General features: G+C 34.2%; 1 protein-coding gene across 5 annotated transcripts in view; it reads right to left on the bottom strand.

Moving 5' to 3' along the window:
• Positions 1-21,691, bottom strand: part of Stap1 (signal transducing adaptor family member 1) — a 31,933-nt gene that overhangs the window by 9,971 nt on the left and 271 nt on the right. For all 5 annotated transcript variants that reach the window (XR_011707972.1, XM_071614323.1, XM_071614324.1 and 2 more), the window contains exons 2-6: positions 17,571-17,642; positions 13,248-13,361; positions 11,183-11,239; positions 6,389-6,561; positions 4,481-4,609 (exon numbers count right to left, since the gene is read on the bottom strand). Coding sequence is in view for 4 of the 5 variants with exons in the window: in XM_071614323.1 (XP_071470424.1) it covers positions 4,481-4,609; positions 6,389-6,561; positions 11,183-11,239; positions 13,248-13,361; positions 17,571-17,642 (545 nt within the window). In the remaining variant the exon portion in view is untranslated. The remainder of the gene's footprint in view (positions 1-4,480; positions 4,610-6,388; positions 6,562-11,182; positions 11,240-13,247; positions 13,362-17,570; positions 17,643-21,691) is intronic.

Raw genomic sequence — 21,691 nt, 5'->3', positions numbered from 1 at the left:
AAAAATTATTGAAAGCAAATTGCTTTCTCCTCTGCCTCATCATTAATCTAACCAGAGAGCCCTCTATATCCCTTATTCATCGTAACTCAAATACCACCTGGATATCTACTAACTCCAGAGCAGTCTTAGAGAAAGGAAATGTATAGCAGATGAATCGAAACCTTGTCTTTTCTATTGTCAAATAACCCTCTAAATTATATGTCCCCCTAAATTCATGGTATTTTATTCATTATGAACTGCTGAAGAACAAAATATACATTTTATTCATCTTTGTATTACAGAATTAGGACATAATAAATATTTATGAAACTGAATTTTAAAAAGTTTAGAAGCACATATTCTGCTGCTATCTAGAACTAAACAAATTTATACAGTAAACAGAAGTCAGTGTCCATGTCAGTTATTTTTGAATAATAGTATGTTTGTCTTGAATTCCTTTGATTCATATGGCAATAGTGTTTAGAACCAAAACTTTTTCTAATGTTCAAAAGTCAACAGCATTTATGATGATGTTATTTGTTTAAATGACAAACTAATTCAACATTTGTCCTATGTTCAGAAGCTGTCTAAAGCAAAATAGTTCATCAGATTAATCTGGTCTACATGGCCTTTTCACCTTTTTTAAAAAAAAATTAGTTCTTTAGGGGCTGGGATTGTGGCTCAGGGGTAGAGCACTCGCTTAGCATGTACAAGGATCGAACTCAGCACCACATAAAAAAATAAATTAAATAAAATAAAGATATTGTGTCCAACTACAACTAAGACAAAAATAATTTTAAAAATTACTTCTTTGTCCATTTCTATTTCATACTTCTCTACGACTGAAGTATAAAGAAGCCTTCTAATCAGGGGACTTTCCTAATATACCATTAAATCCAACTGTCCTCTCAACTAAATACCATATTGAAAAATAATAATTATAATAAATTAATTCCAATGTATTACTTTCATAACATGGGATAAAATCTAACCAAACTTTCTCCTTCCTTAATGCTGATACTTCAGGTATCAGTTACAGACTAGTGAAAGAAACATTTTTGGACAGAGAATCTTACATGCACCCTTTTAGGGTGATTGACTCTGACTTTATGTTTACCCCGACCATGAAAAGATCTTCATAATCTGTTACTTTTGAAAATTCTCTTCAATTTCAGTTAGAATTCTTGAGTTCTATAAAATAAGCAATTTCCATTTTTTGGAAGATTGATAGAAAACTTGTTTCAAAATTCTGGTTCTATCATGTGCACTCTGTAAGCCCTCATTTTTCATCTATAAAATGGAGATGGTATGGCTAGGGTTGTGGCTCAGCGGTAGAGCACTCACCTAGCACTGCAAGGCCCGCACCACATAAAAAAATAAATAAATAAAGGTATTGTGTTCAACTACAACTAAAAAATAAATCTTAAAAAAAAATGGAGATGGTAATGATTTACCTACTGTACATATTGTGGGTTAATGCTTGCAAAGCTCTTTTTGTACAGTGTCTGATACATTTAAACACTCAGTATATTGCAACTACTTTTTACAACACTTTATTGTTTTAACTTGGCAGTTTCTGTGAGTGTTCATCCCTTCATTTGTAAAACATGGAAAAAACTGTCTTGCCTCAATGTTTTTCTTAAATCTGTTTTTTGTTCCCATGGTACTGGGAATCAAACCTAGGGTCTTGCATGCTAGGCAAGCACTCTACCACTGAACATTATCCCCATCCCTGTCTCAATATTTTTATTGTGCCTGAAGGAAGTTTTTGCCATCACTCAACACAGGATCCATGAATGGTGTTATGTAAGGAGAAGATGATGATTGTTGTTAATAATAGCCATAATCTTATCACCATTCAGGGGAAAGCTGTGAGAGAAAAAGCGACAGAAATAAAACTAGATTCTGAAGCAAAAATAAGGTGGAAAATTTTATTGAAGTCGTTCAGGCTTTCGCTCATTTTAAATTTTGTTTTCTTTCATATACTGTTTTTGTTTTGTTTTGTTTTGTTTTGTTTTGTTTTAGTTTTCTACAGGCATATATGGCAATAGTGTTTAGAACCAAAACTTGAGAAAAAGTCAAGATCATTAAAATTTGCTGTTTAAGATTTTCCTGATTATAACCTAAAAAATGAAGCAACTAGTCTTTTTTAAAAAGAAATGTGTGGCCTTAAATGTGGTTATAAGTACTTATTCCTAGTTTCTGATCTCAATTTTAGCCAAAAAGAAAAAATAAACTTTGGCTAAATGTTTTTTACTGCTTAATTAGCCAATGGCCTTTCAAAGTGTTTATAATACAAGCATGGTACCTAGCTGTAACAATTCCAAGAACATGAAGTTGTTGCAAGAATAGCTTTATGTCTGATCAATTCATTTGCCATTTGGCTGGGTAGAGATGGATGGTCTTCTCCACCAAAAGAGGAGTCACCTGGTATTTTGGCTTTGAATGACTTCTGTTTATTTATGATAACAGTCTTCCCTCCCACAGCTGATCTGTTAACAGATGGAAAACATTTTACTTTCAAGTATTGCTTTGTAAACCAACTTGTTCTTTTCAGCTCATGTTTTACCAGACACACTCTTCTAACTTGCATGACTGAACATTTCTCCTATAACCTTCCTGTAAGAAAATGAATTGGTTTGTGGGAAGCACAGGTGCTCCATAATAATCTAGATTTCTGCCAAATTCTTTAAGCTAAAATTCACATATTCTCTATAATTGCTATCTTTAAAAATTAAGTAACCTGTTAAATAGAAGATATTAAATTCAGACATTTTAAAAGGTCTGTTTGATACATTAGAGAACAAAAGTAATGATCCTAAACATAATATATCTATTTGGCTCACAAAGGGAATTTATGTGACAAGAGTTAAAATTTTCTAAGCCACTTCTATGTCTAAAATATCCTCCAAATCCTAAATAAGCACATACTGAAATAAATAATGCTTTAGTAAGACCATTCTACCTCAATGCTGGGTTTCTAAATGTAAACTGAGTGTGGGAGTTAGTTTTATCCAATCTTGTATAAATTTTTATGACCATCAGCTCATTTCAAACTAGGTCTGAGTATACTAAAATTAGAATTATGTAACTTTGATATGAACTTCTTTGCCAAACTATTTCTTATGATTTTGAAATATAGCTTAAATACAATTCAAATGTAAGTAAAACTGTGATGTTAAGTTCATGTCCTAAGCATACAAACACTGTTTGATCATAACTGGAAACAGTGTTGTTTCTCATAGCTAATTGCAAAGGTTGGATGTAGACTATCTTAAAATATTCTATTGTGCAGAAAATATATATATTTTTAAGTGGATCAAAAACAATTAGACCAAGAAAGAATACATGAAGAAAAAAAATTACTGTCTTTTATTGACCTAATTTTGCTTTTAAGCATTTAGATTATGTTTCTTTAAGAAAAGAAAATCATAAATAAATTTTAATTCAGTTTTATATTCTCTTATTTTTTATGGAAGGTCAGTTAAAGACATTCTATACTTTGGGAAATTACTCAATTTCCTAAACCCTGAAATATGTCAAACTCCTGGACCAGGAGACACGAAACAGAAAAATCTACTTTTTTCCTCAGGGGTTCTGGGCTCACTGACATTTAACAGCAATCTTAACTTTTTATTTATTTTTTTTATTTGTTTCAAGATAGTCAATTAAGTTATAAATCAAATATGTTGAACTAAAACATCTGTGATATTCTACTATATTCATTGGAGTTGAAAATCCAATGTTAATGTTTAGCTTATGATAACTTGTTATTATAGCATATGTTATCAGCTAACAAATATTGACTTACAGTAAACAAAAAACATAAAGAGGTCACAAAAAGGTTGACAGGTATTCCTTGTGAAAAAATACATGTATTGGGGGCTGGGGATGTGGCTCAAGCGGTAGAGCACACGCCTGGCATGCGTGCGGCCCGGGTTCGATCCTCAGCATCACGTACAAACAAAAAATGTTGTGTCCGCCAATAACTAAAAAGTAAACATTAAAAAATTCTCTCTCTGTCTGTCTCTTTAAAAAAAATAGAATCATGTTGTCAACAAAAAAGAAAAAATACATGTACAGATGTGCACATGCACACACACACAGAATGAGGACCTGATGTAGCATCTAACATTCTTGCCATCTATTCAGTGCATATGACAAGTATATAAAGAAAAGTATCTATTTATATGGAGTAACAGGCAAGTGAATGAAGCTTCACTGGATTTTTTTTTTCTCACTTCTATTTCCTTGGTGCTCAGAGAATTACTTTTCATATTGTAGTTACTCAATAAATATTTGTTAATTTGAAAGAATGAATACAACTATATTTTGTTGAGTTGAAAAAATATATTTTATGATATTCCCTCCCTATTCTTATGTTTATATTTTGGCCCCAGCAAAACATGTAGCAGGTACTGATCTGAATTTATATGACTTTGCTTTCTAAAGTGGTATCATGCTTTTAACAATTTCTCACATTTAAAAAAATTAAACATACTCTATCTCCTGTCTGATAGTGATGGAGTAGTTTCTACTATCACTACCAGGCCTCAGGATCATATTTCCCAAGGAAGGATTCTTCTCCAGCATCTCAGTGGCTTCTTTCCGGGAAACTGTATAAAAGCATCTACAGAGGTAAGACAGAAAACAGACTTTGTTTTTCACTGATGAATACAATTACTTAAAAATAATACTACCAAAATACCTTTGAGAGCTTTAGTTATTAGATTTTCTTAAAACTTCTAGTTATATATTATGTAACAATTACATAATTATTACTATATATTATTACAAGTGTGTGCCACTCTGAGTAAACTAATGCCAAGGGCCTCCTTCCTTCATTCTTCCAAAGCCCCTTGTTTTTAGGATAGCTGATCAGCATATACTGACCATTACCATTTGACAATCTAAAACAACAGTTAACAATATATTCTCAGTTTCAGTTGACAAACAAGATCTGGGATAATATCTTACGGTGGTTTCCTTTCAGGGTCAAAATACTTCTCTAAATGTTTTTCTTACTTGATCTCTGCTTTAAATAACTGATAGTAAGGTTATTTCTGAACTCAATCCTTTTGGTATAATATATCTTTATATGACACTGGTGGTATTTTTATGCATAAAATAAAAAATAAAGCATTTCCCATTTTATAATGTGTATTGTAATCAGTGAAATATATAGTCAAATTCATTGAAAAAAAAATCAGGCTGGATATGCAATATACCAAAAATAGTAATGGCAAATATCTCTGGATAGCAGGACAGGGAATGATCTTAAATTTCTCTTTATTTATCTGTAATAAACATATTAGTTGTTTAGTTGAGCAAAAAAGAAAAAGCAGTCTGTGACTTTTAACCTGCTAGTCCATCATTGTTTCTTGGTAAAAGTAATGGTTGGTGGGTTTCAGTGATTGTAGTATATATAGACAATGTATTAGAATCTAATGTCAAAGATGGTACCAGGACAGGTTTCACTGACAAGAACACCAAGATTCTAGAAGGAAAGGGCTCACGACCTTTTCAAGTAAATATAAGAGAAATGGAGGATGATGTTCAATTCAGCATGTTCTGTGCCCTTTCGTTTTCCCGACAACAGCACACATACTTTGGAAACGGCTTTCCTTACTACAAGCGTAATGACTACTTACTGATTTGTCAGCTGAACACATTCCAAGTATTTAAAATTATTTAGTATAATTTATGATAGAAGACAAGTCAATTATAGAGTGCCACAGTCTGGCTGGGCACAAAATAACCAAGCCGCCACGAGGCACTTGTAGGTTCAAACAGGAACTCCTTTATTGCCCGAACTCCCACAAACGCCACCCACTCGGCCCTTCCAGGAACACCCCCAACCGGAAATCCCTCCTCCGGAACTTCACCAACACGAACTCCCCAGGAATCCCCGAGAGAACTCCAAAGTAGCAGGGCGCCCAGGCGAACAGCAGGGGTCTATATACAACTGAATACGCAGCATGACTTAACCATTATCATCTCAATGGCTCCCTGGCGTCACCTCTCAACCACTCCCTTCTGGCAAAAATGCCATGTGTCATCCCGACTTGGCTGTGGCCCTCAACAATAGAGTTGTATGGTGAAAATATCTTTTCCTTCCTCCTTCATAGGAACTTTTATTTAGGTCTGAGCTCCGGAAAGGTTATCTGTTTGGTCTAAAGGTGTGGGTAGAAGGGGATTTCCTATGTGGTAAGAAGATTGGTTCAACTCTGCATTATGTTGAACATAACATAGAAGAGGAAATGTGGCAGGTACTCAAAAATACACAGCTTATCCTCAAAGAGTTTTTATTGTCCCAAATTTAATAAGGTCAAGTGGGTAGCTCTACTTAATAATTAGATTTTAATTAGTCTTAAGTGAATGAATAAACTGGAATTCATTGTGTACTTACACTGGCATAGGGTTCAGTACATCCACATAATCTTCAATTGGTTCCTTCTCTTTTTCCAGAGATGTATTTGGTACCTGCTGTGTCTCAATCCTCCTTTTCTTTTCTCTCTCTAGGACTTCATGCAGTCTAATAACTTGCCCAGGTAAAAGTGACACATGTTGTGGAACTGACAGCTGAAACCAGTTAAATAATAGGCAGATTAGAAAGACAGTTAAATTACATATTTATTTAGTAGAGATTATCCTATTATGATGCTAAGGGCTATAGTTACCTGACAGAGAAGAATGGGCAGAATCATGAAGAAAAGAACTTGATCTAGAGTGAATGTCTTAGAACTGCCCCTAAACCAACTAGAACCTGTGCAGGGTGACACCTGTCTTCCAATAAATCAACCTTATGACCTGGTCCCAAAGCAAGCTACATCTACCTTGTACTAAAAGTTAATTTAAGTAACAACCTCTCAATTTCATTCTAAGATCACTAGTACATTGATGCAGGAAAGTTCAAGAGTACAAATTAGAAAGTGAGAGCACAAATTAGAATACATTCCATTTTATTATGCAACATAGGATTGAGGTGGAGCTACCCAGTAGATGACAGAAGATCAGCAATCAGAGGTCTCTATTTTGGTGTGTTTCAAACATTCATTCGTATATTAACTTTTTTTTAAAAACATATTTATTTAGTTAGTTAGTTATTGGCAGACACAACATCTTTGTTGGTATGTGGTGCTGAGGATCGAACCCGGGCCACACGCATGCCAGACGAGCGTGCTACAGCTTGAGCCACATCCCCAGCCCCATTCATATATTAACTTAAGGTACTTTTGAAAGACCTAAGCAATCTCATTCTGCTTGGGACCTCATTTTGCTCTTAAACTTAACCTCTGACCTACTATAGTCCTAAAGTCAGGAAAATACTACAGAGAAGCTCTGTGGAAACAGTTCTCCGAAAAGCCGCAGATGGTGATCACCTAAGATAGGCCAAAATAACCACATATCTGAAATTCCAGATGGCCCCCACCTAGGTGTAGTGACCAGTATCTAAACTAGAAGCCCTGCAGTTTGGCACGTAGCCCCCTTGCGACATCCTCACGATTTAAACCAATCAATTTTAAGGGCGTCAACCCCTTGAACTAACCAATAATTCTTTCCAGATTGTTTCCCGCCACTTGATACACTAATCATGTTTTAGAGTTGTTATTTGATTTTCCCGCGGTGTGATGATTTGCTAAGAGACGCTATGATGTATGTGGAGGTCCCTGCCTTCTCCAAAGAATGTATAAAACTGCTGCAAACCCTGAGCTCGGGGCCTCTTAGCATCACCTGTTGCTGTGTGTGCGCGGAGGACTGAGCTAGCTGGCAATAAACACCTCTTTGCTGCTTACATCGATCTTGGTCTCTGGTGGTCTTTAGGGGGTCCCGAATTCGAGCATAACACTTTTACTATTCTATCGGTTTTGATGTTTTCTAGAGATATATTTTGGACTGATTCACCCATATATGTCCTCCTGAAGTCTATCTGTACCTCCAGTTTACTACCACATTATGACCAGCTGTATTCTCTTGGGGGTATAGTCTGAATGGCAGAATATTTTTCTATATGTGACACTTGCTAGTCTATATGTAGAGGCAGTCATAATTGATTATAATCTTTATAACCAGAGGGGAATGCATACTTTTCCAGTGGTATGCAAGATAGTCCATGTGAATATGAAAAGAAAACAAACAGAGCTGCACTTTGTATACTGTTTTTTTTTTTGCTTCATTTATTATCTATTGTATACATCTGTAAATATGAAATTTAAATAAAATTTACCAGTAGAGGCACATAATCAAAAACATTTAGAGATCATTCCCCTAGGTAACTAAGCTACTTAATAGCCAGCAAAGCTATTTCTTTATATACCAAACTAGAAAAAATAAAATTAGGGTTAAAAAAAAAACTAATAAAATAGTTATTCCTTAAATTTTAAATGTTATTTTAATTTTTTTTCCTTTCAGCTACTTTTTACTACTATTCTCAAGCATCATACACACAACAATGTTATAAGACATGATTGTCCCCTCTTTACAATTGAAAAAACAAAAACAACAATGACAAAAATTCCTCAAAAGATTAAATAACTAGTCAGGGTCACATAGCTAGGAAGCCGTGGAACCTGCACTCCAACTTGTGTTTGTTTATTTGACTCAAAAGCCATGTCTAACCTCTTCAGCTGGTATGTGTTTCTCACACTTCTCTACTATAATTCTAACAACATATGTGTATGACTGTCTACACATGGTGATCATGGTGATCTGGGACCATAGCACAAAACATTTATAGAGCACAAAAATCAAGAGAACTTGTCTTCTCTAAAATTTACATAAATTTTATTTTATGTGCATGTTTTAATAGAAAAATAATGTTGTTTATATCCTTACCTCAAAGAGTAAGTATAATTAGTGTATTGGAAGATGTACCAAGGTTTTTCTAGCATTCTCCCCGAGGCCTCCTCTCATATTCTTAGAATACTTGCACCCCAGCATAAGAAGCACAGAGGCATATGATGACACCTTTCCATTTTGTTAGGAAGAACTTGATCCAGGCAATGCCCTTTTGAAATGTATCCTCCATTTTAGAACAAGAGTCAAGCTTATTCTGATTCAGCCTGATTTAAACCCCAGACAACACTCTATTGTCATGCAAAGAAAGTAAATTGTTATCTGGGACTTGAATTCTGAAAACACCCAGTTCTACCTGGAACAGTGACTTCCTCAAAGAATAGAGGGGAAGACCACAAGGACCCTTTCCTGACAGCCCCTTAGCACAGGCCTAACGGCAATACTTCACTCATACCCCAAGTATATCTCAGTCTTCACTGAGTCCCCCTCTCTAAGTTTGTCCTGAATAAACCTGTGTTACTGTTGAGCCTCCTCTTCTTTATTTTCTTCATTCAGTTCTTTCCTTATATCCATGACAGAGGGAGAAAGTACAATTCCCCCAAGAGTTCCTTCCCCATGCTGACAAGTCAAAATGTCCTTCTCATCTTAAACTGGTTTACTTTTCTAACCTTTCATGATTTCCTTACATGGCAGATGAACCTCCAAGCTCTACCTGTCACTGGCTAAGATAAAGAACCAGCATCCAACATCTGCGTAAAGTGCAGTGCTTATTTCACGTGACTCCAAAGGTTTTACTTAGAAACTAGCTTTGGATAGAATCTGTGTTTAACTGACCCTAATAAATGTGGATTTTTTTCATTACCTTTAAAAGTATTAGAGAACATAGTGTTTTTGAGGGGCCTGGTTATCAAAGTATCTCCTGTTTTGAGTTCAATTGCTATATGGCTTTATTCAAATTAATGGTAGTTATCTTGTTACAACTGCTAACTCTAAATAGTTGATCTTACTATTTTCCTCTGACAAGATGCCATCCAATTAAACATAAACATCCCATCCATTTAAGATTCACTGAACAGGGCTGGGGATGTGGCTCAAGTGGTGGCGTGCTCGCCTGGCACGCGTGCGGCCCGGGTTCGATCCTCAGCACCACATACAAACAAAGATGTTGTGTCTGCCAATAACTAAACAATAAATATTTTTAAAAAAATCTCTTTCTCACTCTCTCTTAAAAAAATTAAAAAAAAAACAAGTTACTTCAGGAAGTGTTCTTTAAAAAAAAAAAGATTCACTGAACAAATGTTTAAAGGTGAGTTTTAATTTTTATGTCTCTCTTTTATGTTGTCTGTTATCCATAAAGTTCATCTCAGTAAATATTTTGTAAATGAATAAGAAAGGAATTGGAAATTATTTTAGAGAGTACTATATAAGCTACAAATGTTAGAATATACAAAGAACCTCTGTGTCAAAAAGATAAGATAGAAAAAGTAGATTCTCTAACCACCTGTTAGTCACTAGCATATTGACTGGTTTATTTTCTTTGCAACAATTATCACAATGTGAAATGATCCTGTTTGTTTACTTGTTTATTTTCTTTCTCCTGAAAAACCAGCCTCTACCTTAGAGCAAAGCCTGTCCAAGGAAGGGACATGACCTTAGTCCTCGGAAAAACCCACAGAGCACTCCTAAGCACATTCCCACCCTGCTAAGTTGTTTATCTACAAATAACAGGAGAGATCTGCTGTGCCAGGTGTCCCTGACTCAGTCAGGCTAGGTGGGGATCCATAGCAGCCCCCTAGCAGCCACCAATCAGCATGAGACAGGGAAATACCTGGGATGCCAGTGGTTTATGGTGGTTGATAACAAGTTGGGAAACCATGTAGTTCAGCATGTACACCCCTCTTGGCTCAAACCAATCAGTTCAAACGAATACCCCTTTTGTACTGACCAATCACCCCTACCCAACTTGTTCCCGCCAATGAATGTGCTAATCATGTTTTAGAGTTGTTATTTGATTTTCCTGCAGCGTATGATGATTTGCTAAGGGATGCTATGATGTATGTGAAGTCCCTGCCCTCTCCAAAAAATGTATAAAACTGCTGCAAACCCTGGGCTCGGGGCCTCTCAGCGTCACCAGTTGCTGTGTGTGCGCGTGGAGGACTGAGCTAGCTCGCAATAAACACCTCTTTGCTGCTTACATCGATCTTGGGTCTCTGGTGGTCTTTGGGGGTCCCGAATTCGAGCATAACACTCCCTCTCTACCCCCCTGATAAAAATGTGACTTTCAGGAGCAAGTGCAAGGATTTAGGGCTGTCTTTTTAAATTGCTATATATTTCGCCACTTACATGGTTCAGAGTAGGTCAGAAAATATGTGAATAAATGAATCAATCAATAGTAATGACCTCCCACCTCTGTTACTGTAAGAATGAAGCCTCTCCATTCTTCCCCACTTTCTGTGTTTTCTGTCTAAAGATGAAGACAAAAACAAAGACAAAGAAAACACATGAGTGATTATGAGCATTAATTCTTTGTTAACTTCAAATAACTTTAGACTTTCATATGATTATATTGTGACAAGATACATAATTCAACAGAACAGCAAGATTTACAAAATGCATATTCTTCTTTCAAAACACATTGTTTAAGGAAATAGTTGTAATTTTTCTAAAACACTTAAATTCAGCTGAAAGGAAGAAATAATTCATTTTTCTTATTTAGTTCTAATATGTGTTTCTTACAAAATATTTCAATACTGTTTTCTTTTATCAGAAAAAGAACTATGAACCTTTAATCTCTATGCTTACTAAACAAGTAAAATTGTACAAATTTATATACTTAGCTCAAAAAAATCAAATATTAGCAAACTCATTTCTGCAGTATATCAATTATTGCTTATTTTCTCCATTGCCATTCAGCATTAACCAGCTTAAAGTTTGGGGCAACTAATGTAGAAACTGAATTCTTAACTTTAAATACCACTACTATTAGCACTGCTACTCATAATAACAGTATCACCCAACATTTTTGGAGTGCTTATAATGGCAGCTACTGTTCTACACATGCCACAGGTACTATTTTGTTTAATATTGTTAAACAAACATAATAGGAGGACACTGTTTGGACTAGGCTTCTGCACTGAGTTCCTATAGGCCAGATTAAAAATCAAAATGGAGTCACTCATGCAACATAATTTCCACATCACTAATCCAAAACTAAGTTGTTATGTGACTAGTGGATAGAAGAGGGGAACAATGTTACAATTTTAATAAGATGGTTCAAATAGGCCCTAGTCAGAGGATTACATCTGAGTAAACATATTTCTGGGTGAAAAAAACAAGTGTGTAGAGAGCTTAAATAACTTGCCTACAATCACACAACTACTACCTAAATCAGCCCAAAATGAAAGGCAGACACCTGTTATGGTTTGGATATGAGGTATACCCTGAAAAGTTCATGTGTTAGGCAATGCAGGAATGTTAAGAGGTAAAATGATTAAAATATGAGAACTATAACCTCATCAGTGTATTAATCCATCTGGTAGATTAAATTTCTTGAAGGGACTATTCAATGGTAACTATAGATAGATGAGGGTGTGGCTGGAGGAAGTAGGGTGTGCCATTGGGGATTATAGAGTATATTATGTCCCTGGCTTCCTGTACTTACTTTCTCTCTCTCTCTCTCTCTCTCTCTCTCTCTCTCTCTCTCTCTCTCTCTCTCCCCCCCCCCCCCCCCCTTCCAAGCAGCCATGAGCTGAGCAGCTTCCCTGTGCTATTCCTTCCACCATGATGGGCTCACATCAAGCCTAGAGCAATGGAGCCAGTTGACCATAGACTGAAACTCTGAAACTGTGAGCCCCAAATACACTTTTCCTTCTCTAAGTTGTTCTTGTCAGGTATTTTTGGTCATGGCAACAAAAAGCTGACTAACACAACACCAGACTCTAATTCTGTGCTGTTAAACACTTTATCAGCTGGGGAACTTGCTTAAAATGTAGATTCTGGGTCTCAGGTTTACATGGGGTCTGGCTTTCCTAAATCCAGGTAATTCTTATTATGCTAAAGTTTAAAAACTATTGATTTCAAGGTCAATCAGTAATCTCTTGGCAGTATCTCCTATTACATCTTATTCAATTCCAAGTTGTTCTTTTTATGTTTATGTTATTACTACAGTTGTTGACTTATTATTAATTAGCTCACTTTGATGATTCAAGAACAACTTTTTAAAAACACCAGGTGGGATCCCTGACTTTGTCAAAGAATAGAAGTGTAAGCTTTCATTGTGTTTGTATACTAAATAAATGAACATGCTCTTCTAAAATCCAGTTCAGAAAAGTATACTTCTTGGTTAAGGGCAAGAAATATTAACAAAGTATAAACTTAGCCCCTCTTTTAATTCCTCTTTATTTTACCTACTGGGTTTTTAGAGGCAAATGCTATTATAATCACAGCTCTTTACAGACTGTCTCCTCACTCACCTTCAGCTGCACTTCCTCTTTTGGCAAAACAAGGGTGAATTTTGCACAATTCTTTTCAGTTGAATTTTGGTCAGTAAGGCATGTAAGGTCTATTATGTCTAGTTTGTCCACGTACTACAAAGATAAAAGAAAATCTCATTATTTCATGGATCATACATATTGTAGCAGGAAGAAAAATAATATTTAACTTTAAATTGATTAGTCATTTGCATGATACCCAACCCCAGAGGGTATTTGGAAGTGCTTATGAGGTGGTCTGTTGGACCTGAATCATATATGTTTGCAAAATTATTATGTTTTCATAAATTTTGCAAGTGAGTTGTTGAACATAGGCACTATTAAAAATTAAATTATATAGGGCTGGAGTTGTGGCTCAGTGGTAGAGTGCTTGCCTAGCATGTGTGAGGCACTGGGTTTGATCCTCAGCAGCACATTAAAATAAATAAATAAAATAAATGTTGACCAATAACTAATTTTTTTAAAAAATTAAATTATATAGATATAATTTATAAGTAATTATATTAAAACAAAATTATAATTAAAACTCAATTTATTATTTTCTAATTATATTACTACACTTTACCATGCTTTATGCTTTTGTGGTTATTTATGTCTTTGTTCTGTGTGGTAAATGCTGTATCGTGGTGCTACTGTGCTTTTATTCTCAATTTCTTGTTCAGTGAGGTCGCACTGATAGGTTTAAATCAGTCATGGCAGGAGTATTTATACGATTGGAATTGGTAAACTCCTTACAATTCAGGGCTTGATTGTCCCAGGGGCAGCTTTTGTTTGTTTGTTTGGTAAAATATCACATAGTAAAACTTAGGCATGAAGTCTCTGTTGCATATTCTTGTTTTTGTTTCTGTTTTTTCTTCACAAAATTTTAAAATGTAAAAGAAACAAATTCATAGCTCAGACTGTATAAAATCAACGCCAGATTTGGCAGGTTTGGTCCAAGGTCCACTGACTTCTGGCCACCATGCTAGGCTTAAAAAAGTAAATGAAAGAATGTTAATAAAGCAGATGAAACTTCTAAGTTTGTTGTAGCCGAAGCTGTTTCAATATAAATGAGAAAAAATTGACAAAATATTAACTAATTCATTGAAGAAGCTGATTCAGCAAAAATCAAGAAAAGCATTCTGTAAGAATCAATTTGCTAAAAAGGAAATTATAACAAAGGGAATTGTACATTGTTCTAATTGTGTGCTATACATTTTTATATCAATAACATTTATGTTTTTATGTACATATATTCATACATACATTTTTTCCAGAAAGCAATTTTCAACTTTTACCACACACCACTAGTTATGAGAATCTCATTAAAAAGTCACTATCTTATCTAAGTAAAAAAAAAAAATATATATATATATATATATATATATATATATATATATATATTTTTTTTTTTTTTCTTCAAAGCAGTTGGTCTATATGGACTGATCTACATGCAATGAGACAGCTTTGTCTTCTAGTATTAGAAAAAAAACAACTGTAGTAAGGTTTTTTAATGTGTGTGTTTGTTTTTGTTAAACTATCTTAATTCTGTTAGTTATGCTTAATGTAACTTGTTTTACTGTATTCTTATAAATGTTATTTTATTTTTTGAATCAGGTAGGACATGAAAATAGGAAAATAAAAATTTTCCATAGCCATTTCTATATTGATGAGGTTGAGAATAAATTTGGGTTGGTCTGTTTATGTTCAATGGACAAAGAAGACTTAAAAATAGAAGAAGAGGTACAAAGAAATGAAGTCAGACTTTAAAATTAAACAAAAAAAGTTTTTTTTTTTTTTTCCTAATGAACAGTCTAGATCAAGCTCAGTGAGTTTTGCAGCAAAAAAGAGGAAGCAACAAAGGAAGAAGTGGTAGAGTTAGATAGAGTGCTGTGGGCTGATCCATTGATTAGAAGAAAGGAAGTCACATATTTTGTTTTTAATTGTAGTGTCACAAAGAGTCTCAAAGGTCAGCTGTCTAATGTGGCTGCCACCTGATGCTTGACCCTGATCCAGGGTCTCCTGCCAGTAGTCCTTCAACCTATGGTTGAACATCTTCAATAAGAGGGAGCTCATGTCTCCCAAGTAGCTCTGCCTATTAGCAAGTTTTTGGTTGTACTTAGCTACAGCTTTCTTCCAGGTAAGTTCCATTTATTGGTGTTTGTTTGTCCATTTTCTCTAGAATAACCCTAAACAAATTCAGTGGCTCTTTCTCATGACTTAGAGTCCTATAGACATGTGAAGACAGTTTTAAATACTGCCCTGATGAAAGCTAAATAAATACCTACAATTCTCTCCTGATCTGTCCCAGTTTTATCTCCTGAGACGATCACCCCCCCAAAAAAAAAAACTTCCCAAAAAGTCTGCATCCTCTTTTGAATATCAAAATTGGTAAATGAGTAATTCTGCAGCATTTCATTTTAATAGCCTTTTCATGACGGAGTAGTTCAGAAGGCTGGCACATGAGCAAGACCTGTATTGTACCCCTTTTATTAGCTGTCTGATCTTGTACAATTTCCTAATCCTTAACTTCAATATTCTCATCTATAAAGTGGGAATTAAAAATGTACCAACTCTGCAGAGTTGCTGTGAGAAATAAATAGATATGGACATAAAATGTTTGAATGCTTATTATCTGCCATGTACTCGCTTACATTCTTACATGACCCATCTTGTAATTCTTTTAATATAGTCTTATGAGATGGACCATGTTTCATCCAACATTTAGTGATTTGAAGACTGAGAGTATGGATATCTCCTCTACAACTCTTTTTGTAGTTTGCCTCTCTAAATTCACTTATCCTTTTACTACCCAACTCTATGCCAGGAGAGGGACCTTTATGGATGACATTAAGGACTTCCCTTATTCTTTGACTTGTTGTTCTGTTGGACCACTGAGGAACACTGGCAGGCGATCAGAAGGGTGAGGAGAGTGAAGTTGGGTATTTCTTACTCTGTGTGGTTGTTTCCTCAACCAAAGATCCTATCTCTCTCAAGTATGATCTCTCTCATTCTTTTCTTTTTCTCCTTTTTCTTGGTAACAAGGCACTATTATTAGCTCCAGGGTTCTATACTATCCTTTGTGATGTCCTTACTGTGCCCATTGCTTTGAATATTTATTAAAACTTTATTATATTTTCTTCACGTTGTGCAATTTGAGATGTCATCATTTTTCTACCAGTTCTCTCTTTGGTACCCCGAGACACAAAGAGATTAGGTAAGTAGCCCAAGACCTCACAGTTAACAGTGGCAGGATGGGCAATGTCTGAGCACACCAGGTTCTCCAGTCACCATAGCTGTACTGCCTCTTGCCACATTGTAGTAAGTGAACAAGAACTGTTAACATTCTCATTTACTGTGCATCATACAAGGTTTTAGATGATGAGCTTTTGATTTACTAACATCAGTGGGAAGTTGAAATGCACAGCAGAGAACTTCATTTTTCAACAGTTTATTGTGGTTTCTGACAACACCCTTGTATAAATCTTGTTCATCCAGAGCTCTGGTGAAAGATGACCATTTTAAGTTTATTGTTTTTGTTTTTGTTTTTAATGGTTTTCATCTAGTTCACTGCTAATGGGGCTGAAATGCCTAAATGTGGGTACATTACACAGCTGTCTTTTTGTTTCTTTCATTAAATCAGGGTATGACAGCTCTAATAATGATGTTCTAAGAAGTATAGGCTACTATATTCATGATGTAAATACTTATATCTAAATAAGTTTATATCTGAATAAGTTACTGGCCCATAAAATTTCTTGTAAGTATAATATTCCAAGGTAGGCAAACACTTTCACTAAAATATCTTATTCATGAAATAAATGAAACATACAATTAAAATTTGAAATTAAAACAAATAAATCCCTTGTGTTGCTCTCATGCTTTGGGGGATATGTTTTTGTCTTTATAGAAAAATTAATTTGTGACATTATATGTTGTTTTTCTCTGGGTATCATCTTGTTTCAGATTATAACTGCATGCTACAGCAAGATAAGAAGTGAAGAAATTGAGGCTATCACTTGGTATTAAGTAATTTATATCCAGACAACCAAAATTTCCACCTTTTAACTAAGCTCTAATTATCAGGATCAGAAAGAAGAGAATGCTGAGTTTAAAACACTAGCTAATACCTTCTGAGTTGCCCAGGAAATTTTACCTTGAATTTATCATAATTTACAGCCATCAGATTCAAACTTTTTCAGCTGACTTGGTTTTACTACAACATCCTTATTTTTGGATGGCAGAAAATCCAAAACAAATAATAAACTGTGTGACAAGGGCATATTGGGGAAAAATTGAATCAATTGAATTTGTTTAACTACTTACTATTGTATTTTTCTTTTCGGTATAAAAGAAAAGTGTAGTTCCTCTTAACTCTGTCCAATAACGTTTAAACTCCTGTGGGAAAGAAATCATAGGCATTATTTCTTTAGTGTATATTCAACTATTTTCTTTTTAGATTTCTTAAATGTTTGTGAAGTTTCTTCTTTATCCTAAATGATTACCCTAATTTTAATGACTTAAGTTTATATTTCATTCTTGATTAAATTCTTGTCAAATTTAGTTTAGCATAATATTTGAGGTAAGAATACGGTTTGATTTGTATTTAGATAATTTTCCAAATTCTTCTCAATGATTTCAGACTGTTTATACAGTTTCAGTGGAAGCACATGAAAAGTGCTGTTTAAGGACCCAGAAAAGAACAAGGGTATGATATCTAACTTTCAGAACAGATGAAAAGATTGAATGAATTAATACATGCAAAGCACTTGGCAGAGAACACATTCATAGTTTAGGTTCAATAAATATTAGATATTATTGGTACAGATCAAGGAAATGTGAGAAATTGATAATGACAAAAATAATAATACCATCAAAGTTAAACTTTGAAGATTAAATTTCATTCATGTGTTATTTAATTATTAACACATTCACATTACTATGAATTCTATAGAAATATGATATTTTAAGTTTTAAAAAATTTCAATAACATCATCAGACTCTCATTTTACTCAAGTGAATGCCTATTTCAATAATTATGTAGATTGGCTATATTACAGAAGAATAACAAGTGAGTTTAAAGAATAAAGAATAAAATCTTTTTACATTTAAAAACTTACCTCCATATCTAGTTCTTTCCAAAAGTATCTTTTTAGGAATTCTAGTAGGCTTAATAGACATCTTGCTCAACCTTTCTTTTAGGATTGATTGATCAATATATCTATCTATCTATTTATTCATTTTTGTGCTCAGGGGCACTCGACCACTGAGCCACATTCCCAGCTCTATTTTGTATTTTATTTAGAGACAGGGTCTCATTGTGTTGCTTAGGGACTCACTTTTGCTGAGGTTGGCTTTGAATCTGCTATCCCTCCTGCCTCAGCCTCCTGAGCTGCTGGGATTATAAAAGTGCGCCACTGCACCCGGCATCTTTTAGGATTTAGTAAGTTGAATTTTTGCAATTTGTTGAGTCATTATGGCTCACATGTTGAGGATAGAGGTAAGAGCCACAGAAATAATTTTCTTAAATTTTTCCTAAATGTGAAGATACTTTTTACCTTAATATTTTTACCCTTTCCATATTGACATATCATTTTTTTTTTAAAGAGAGAGTGAGAAGGAAAGAGAGATAGAGAGAATTTTTTAAGACGGGTCTCACTAAGTTGCCCAGGCTGACCTCAAATTTGTAATCCTCTTGCCTCAGCCTCACAAGTTGCTGGGGTTACAGGCATAGCCTGCCACACCTAGCTGAGAGAACAAATCTTAATTTCAATCCCATTAGAAGTTTTTCTTTATTCTTTTCATACAGTATGCAAAGTGCATTGCCCCTTGCCTGGCAATTCTGCTGCCTATACTCTCCAACCTACACCGCATTATTGAATACTGCCAGAATGGATTATCTCCTCTGTAGAGAGTAGGATTGGTGAGTTGGGGAGGCAGCATGCTCAGTTCAGCCCCTTCCTGTCCTCCCTCAGCTCAGTCCATCAGGAGATAGTGGGTGTTCTGTTCCATTCCTTGCTGGGTGGCAAAGGACCTCTAAAAGTGAAGGTTTATGCCTGTCAAACTGAGTCATGACTTGAGGTAGTTCGAGACTACCTAAACCTTGGATAAACTGTTAGCCTTAAATCAAAATCACATATTGATAGACTTTAATCAATAATAAAGATAAGTAATAGATCTTAATTTGTGTGTTCCTGGTTTTAATTGGTTTCAAACTTGAGAGAGGAAAATCCCAATGAACAGGTCTAAAAATGTAAAACTCGGGATGACAGCTCATGGAGATTTGTTTTGGAATGATTAAAATGTTCTGGAAACAGTGGTGATAGCTGTACAGGTTTGTAAACATATTAAAACATACTAAATAATAATTATTATTATGCCTCCCTAGTTAGAGTTCACCTTTAAGGGACCAAGAATAGAAATAGTGAAACCAGCTTCTTGCTATTGCTTCATAGGATATTGAAGAACTGCATGAGATAATAAGGTAAATAAAAACATAGGACCTGAGATATAGCAAGTACTCAGTAAATGTTGATCATTTTAACAACAAAAATGAAGAAGAGTATTACTTCATCATTTACATTATTAATAGGTGTTTTGCACTTTTTTATCTTCATAATAATAACAAAAAAATTCAATTTTTTTGTGGGAGTTGATTTGTTTTATTTGGCTTATCATATTATTTTTTTAAAAATTAAGGCTTTCACATTCTGCCCTGTTGGTAAGCCTCTGCGATGAAAGGAGTAGGTCAAGGATATTTTGTATTTCAGAACTAGAATGGGGTTGAGGGAGAGTGCAGAAGGAGATGGGAATGTTGGTATATTGTTTAGGGAACTTAACTGTCTTCTAAGATTAAATCTAACTTCAAAACTAAGTGATTCTTGAAAGAAAGGAAAGCAAGAGAACCCCTGAACTCAAAGTCTACCATTGTTAATTTTTTAAACGAGTCCCATTCATTTAATTGTACATAGCTAGAATATCTAACATCAATAATAGCCAGCTAAGGTTCACTGAGTTCCTTCTGAATGTAAAAGCAGACATTAATTTGTGCTCCTGAGAAAAATTACAGACATATCCAGTCATAAGAAAATGATATTAATTGGGTAGATTTAATCAGGGAAAAATGGGAGAAAATGATATTAATTGGGTAGATTTAATCAGGGAAAAAGGGGAGTTTAACTGGCAAGCAATACCAAAAACTCATGGAAAGGATTAAGGAGGATTTATTAAAAGGGGGAAGAGGAAAGTTTAAAGGCACTGAGTTGAGTGAAAAAGCAGTCTTGGAGGAAAAGTAAGGTTACAAATAACAATAGGCCCCGTAAATTGCAATCACAGTCACAAACCTAAAGACAAAACAAACTTACATTCAGTATATAGAGACCTTCTGGTCACAGTCTTGATTTAGTTTCTGATAAGAACTCATGAATACCAGTATAATCTGAATCATCTATAAACATCAATCAATAATTAATATCTAGGTATACATATATAGCTATAGAGATACTTAAATATTTTTAAAAATTAATTTTGAAGGCTATATCTTTCAATGAAGAAAGTTTAGCCTAAAGATTCTTATTTTTTATATATGTGGGAAATATCAATGTCTCTTTAGAGATATTTTCATATACATAAGTTTTCCATAAGAATTAATGAATCCTCAAAAATATATCTTCATATCATCACTGAACATTTCTTAGTGACATCTCTGTAGACATTTAAAGTTTTTCCAATTTCAGTCAATACAAAAATTTTATAGTATTTGGCCTAAATTAATTATTTCATTCTTTCTTTAGTAACAGGCAATTTCATATTTATTTACCTTATTATTTTAAATTAACCACAATTATTATTTTAAAGGAAATTATTTTAACTAATTATATGTTTTAATTTTTATATTTTAAAAATATGAAGTGCTTTGTTAATATTTTGCTTTGAAAAAAATATTTTTATAGCTTACTATTCATATTAGCACCCTAAATATTATCTTTTAAAGTCACTATGTTGAATAGTGTTTTTAGAATGTATAACCATATTACACAGTATCAATTTTATCATTTCAAAAAGGTTTATCACTTAATTTGATCATTATAAACTTCAATATAACTGAGAATAATAGGAGTAGAAAGTTTAATTTTAATCAAAATATCATTAATTCATCATTGAAGCATAGTAGTAAATCATGGAGAAAATATAAAGAAACTATCTTCAAAGCTGATATCTTCTGTGATGTTTAAATGAACATTTTTGCTCTAAATTCGGACACTGACTATTGTATTAGTGGCCTAATACTAGAAACAGTATTATATACATTATACACACATATGCATATGTAAGCTATACAATGTATTTAAATTATGCAAAATTAGAATCAATTTTCTGAGTTCAAGGACAAAAAGAGGGAATAATTCAAATAGAAACAAAGATACTTTAACACATCATATCACCAT

Source organism: Marmota flaviventris, chromosome 7 (assembly GCF_047511675.1).
Source record: "Marmota flaviventris isolate mMarFla1 chromosome 7, mMarFla1.hap1, whole genome shotgun sequence".
NCBI classification, from domain to species: Eukaryota; Metazoa; Chordata; class Mammalia; order Rodentia; family Sciuridae; genus Marmota; species Marmota flaviventris.
This window is presented reverse-complemented; position numbering and strand designations above follow the sequence as displayed.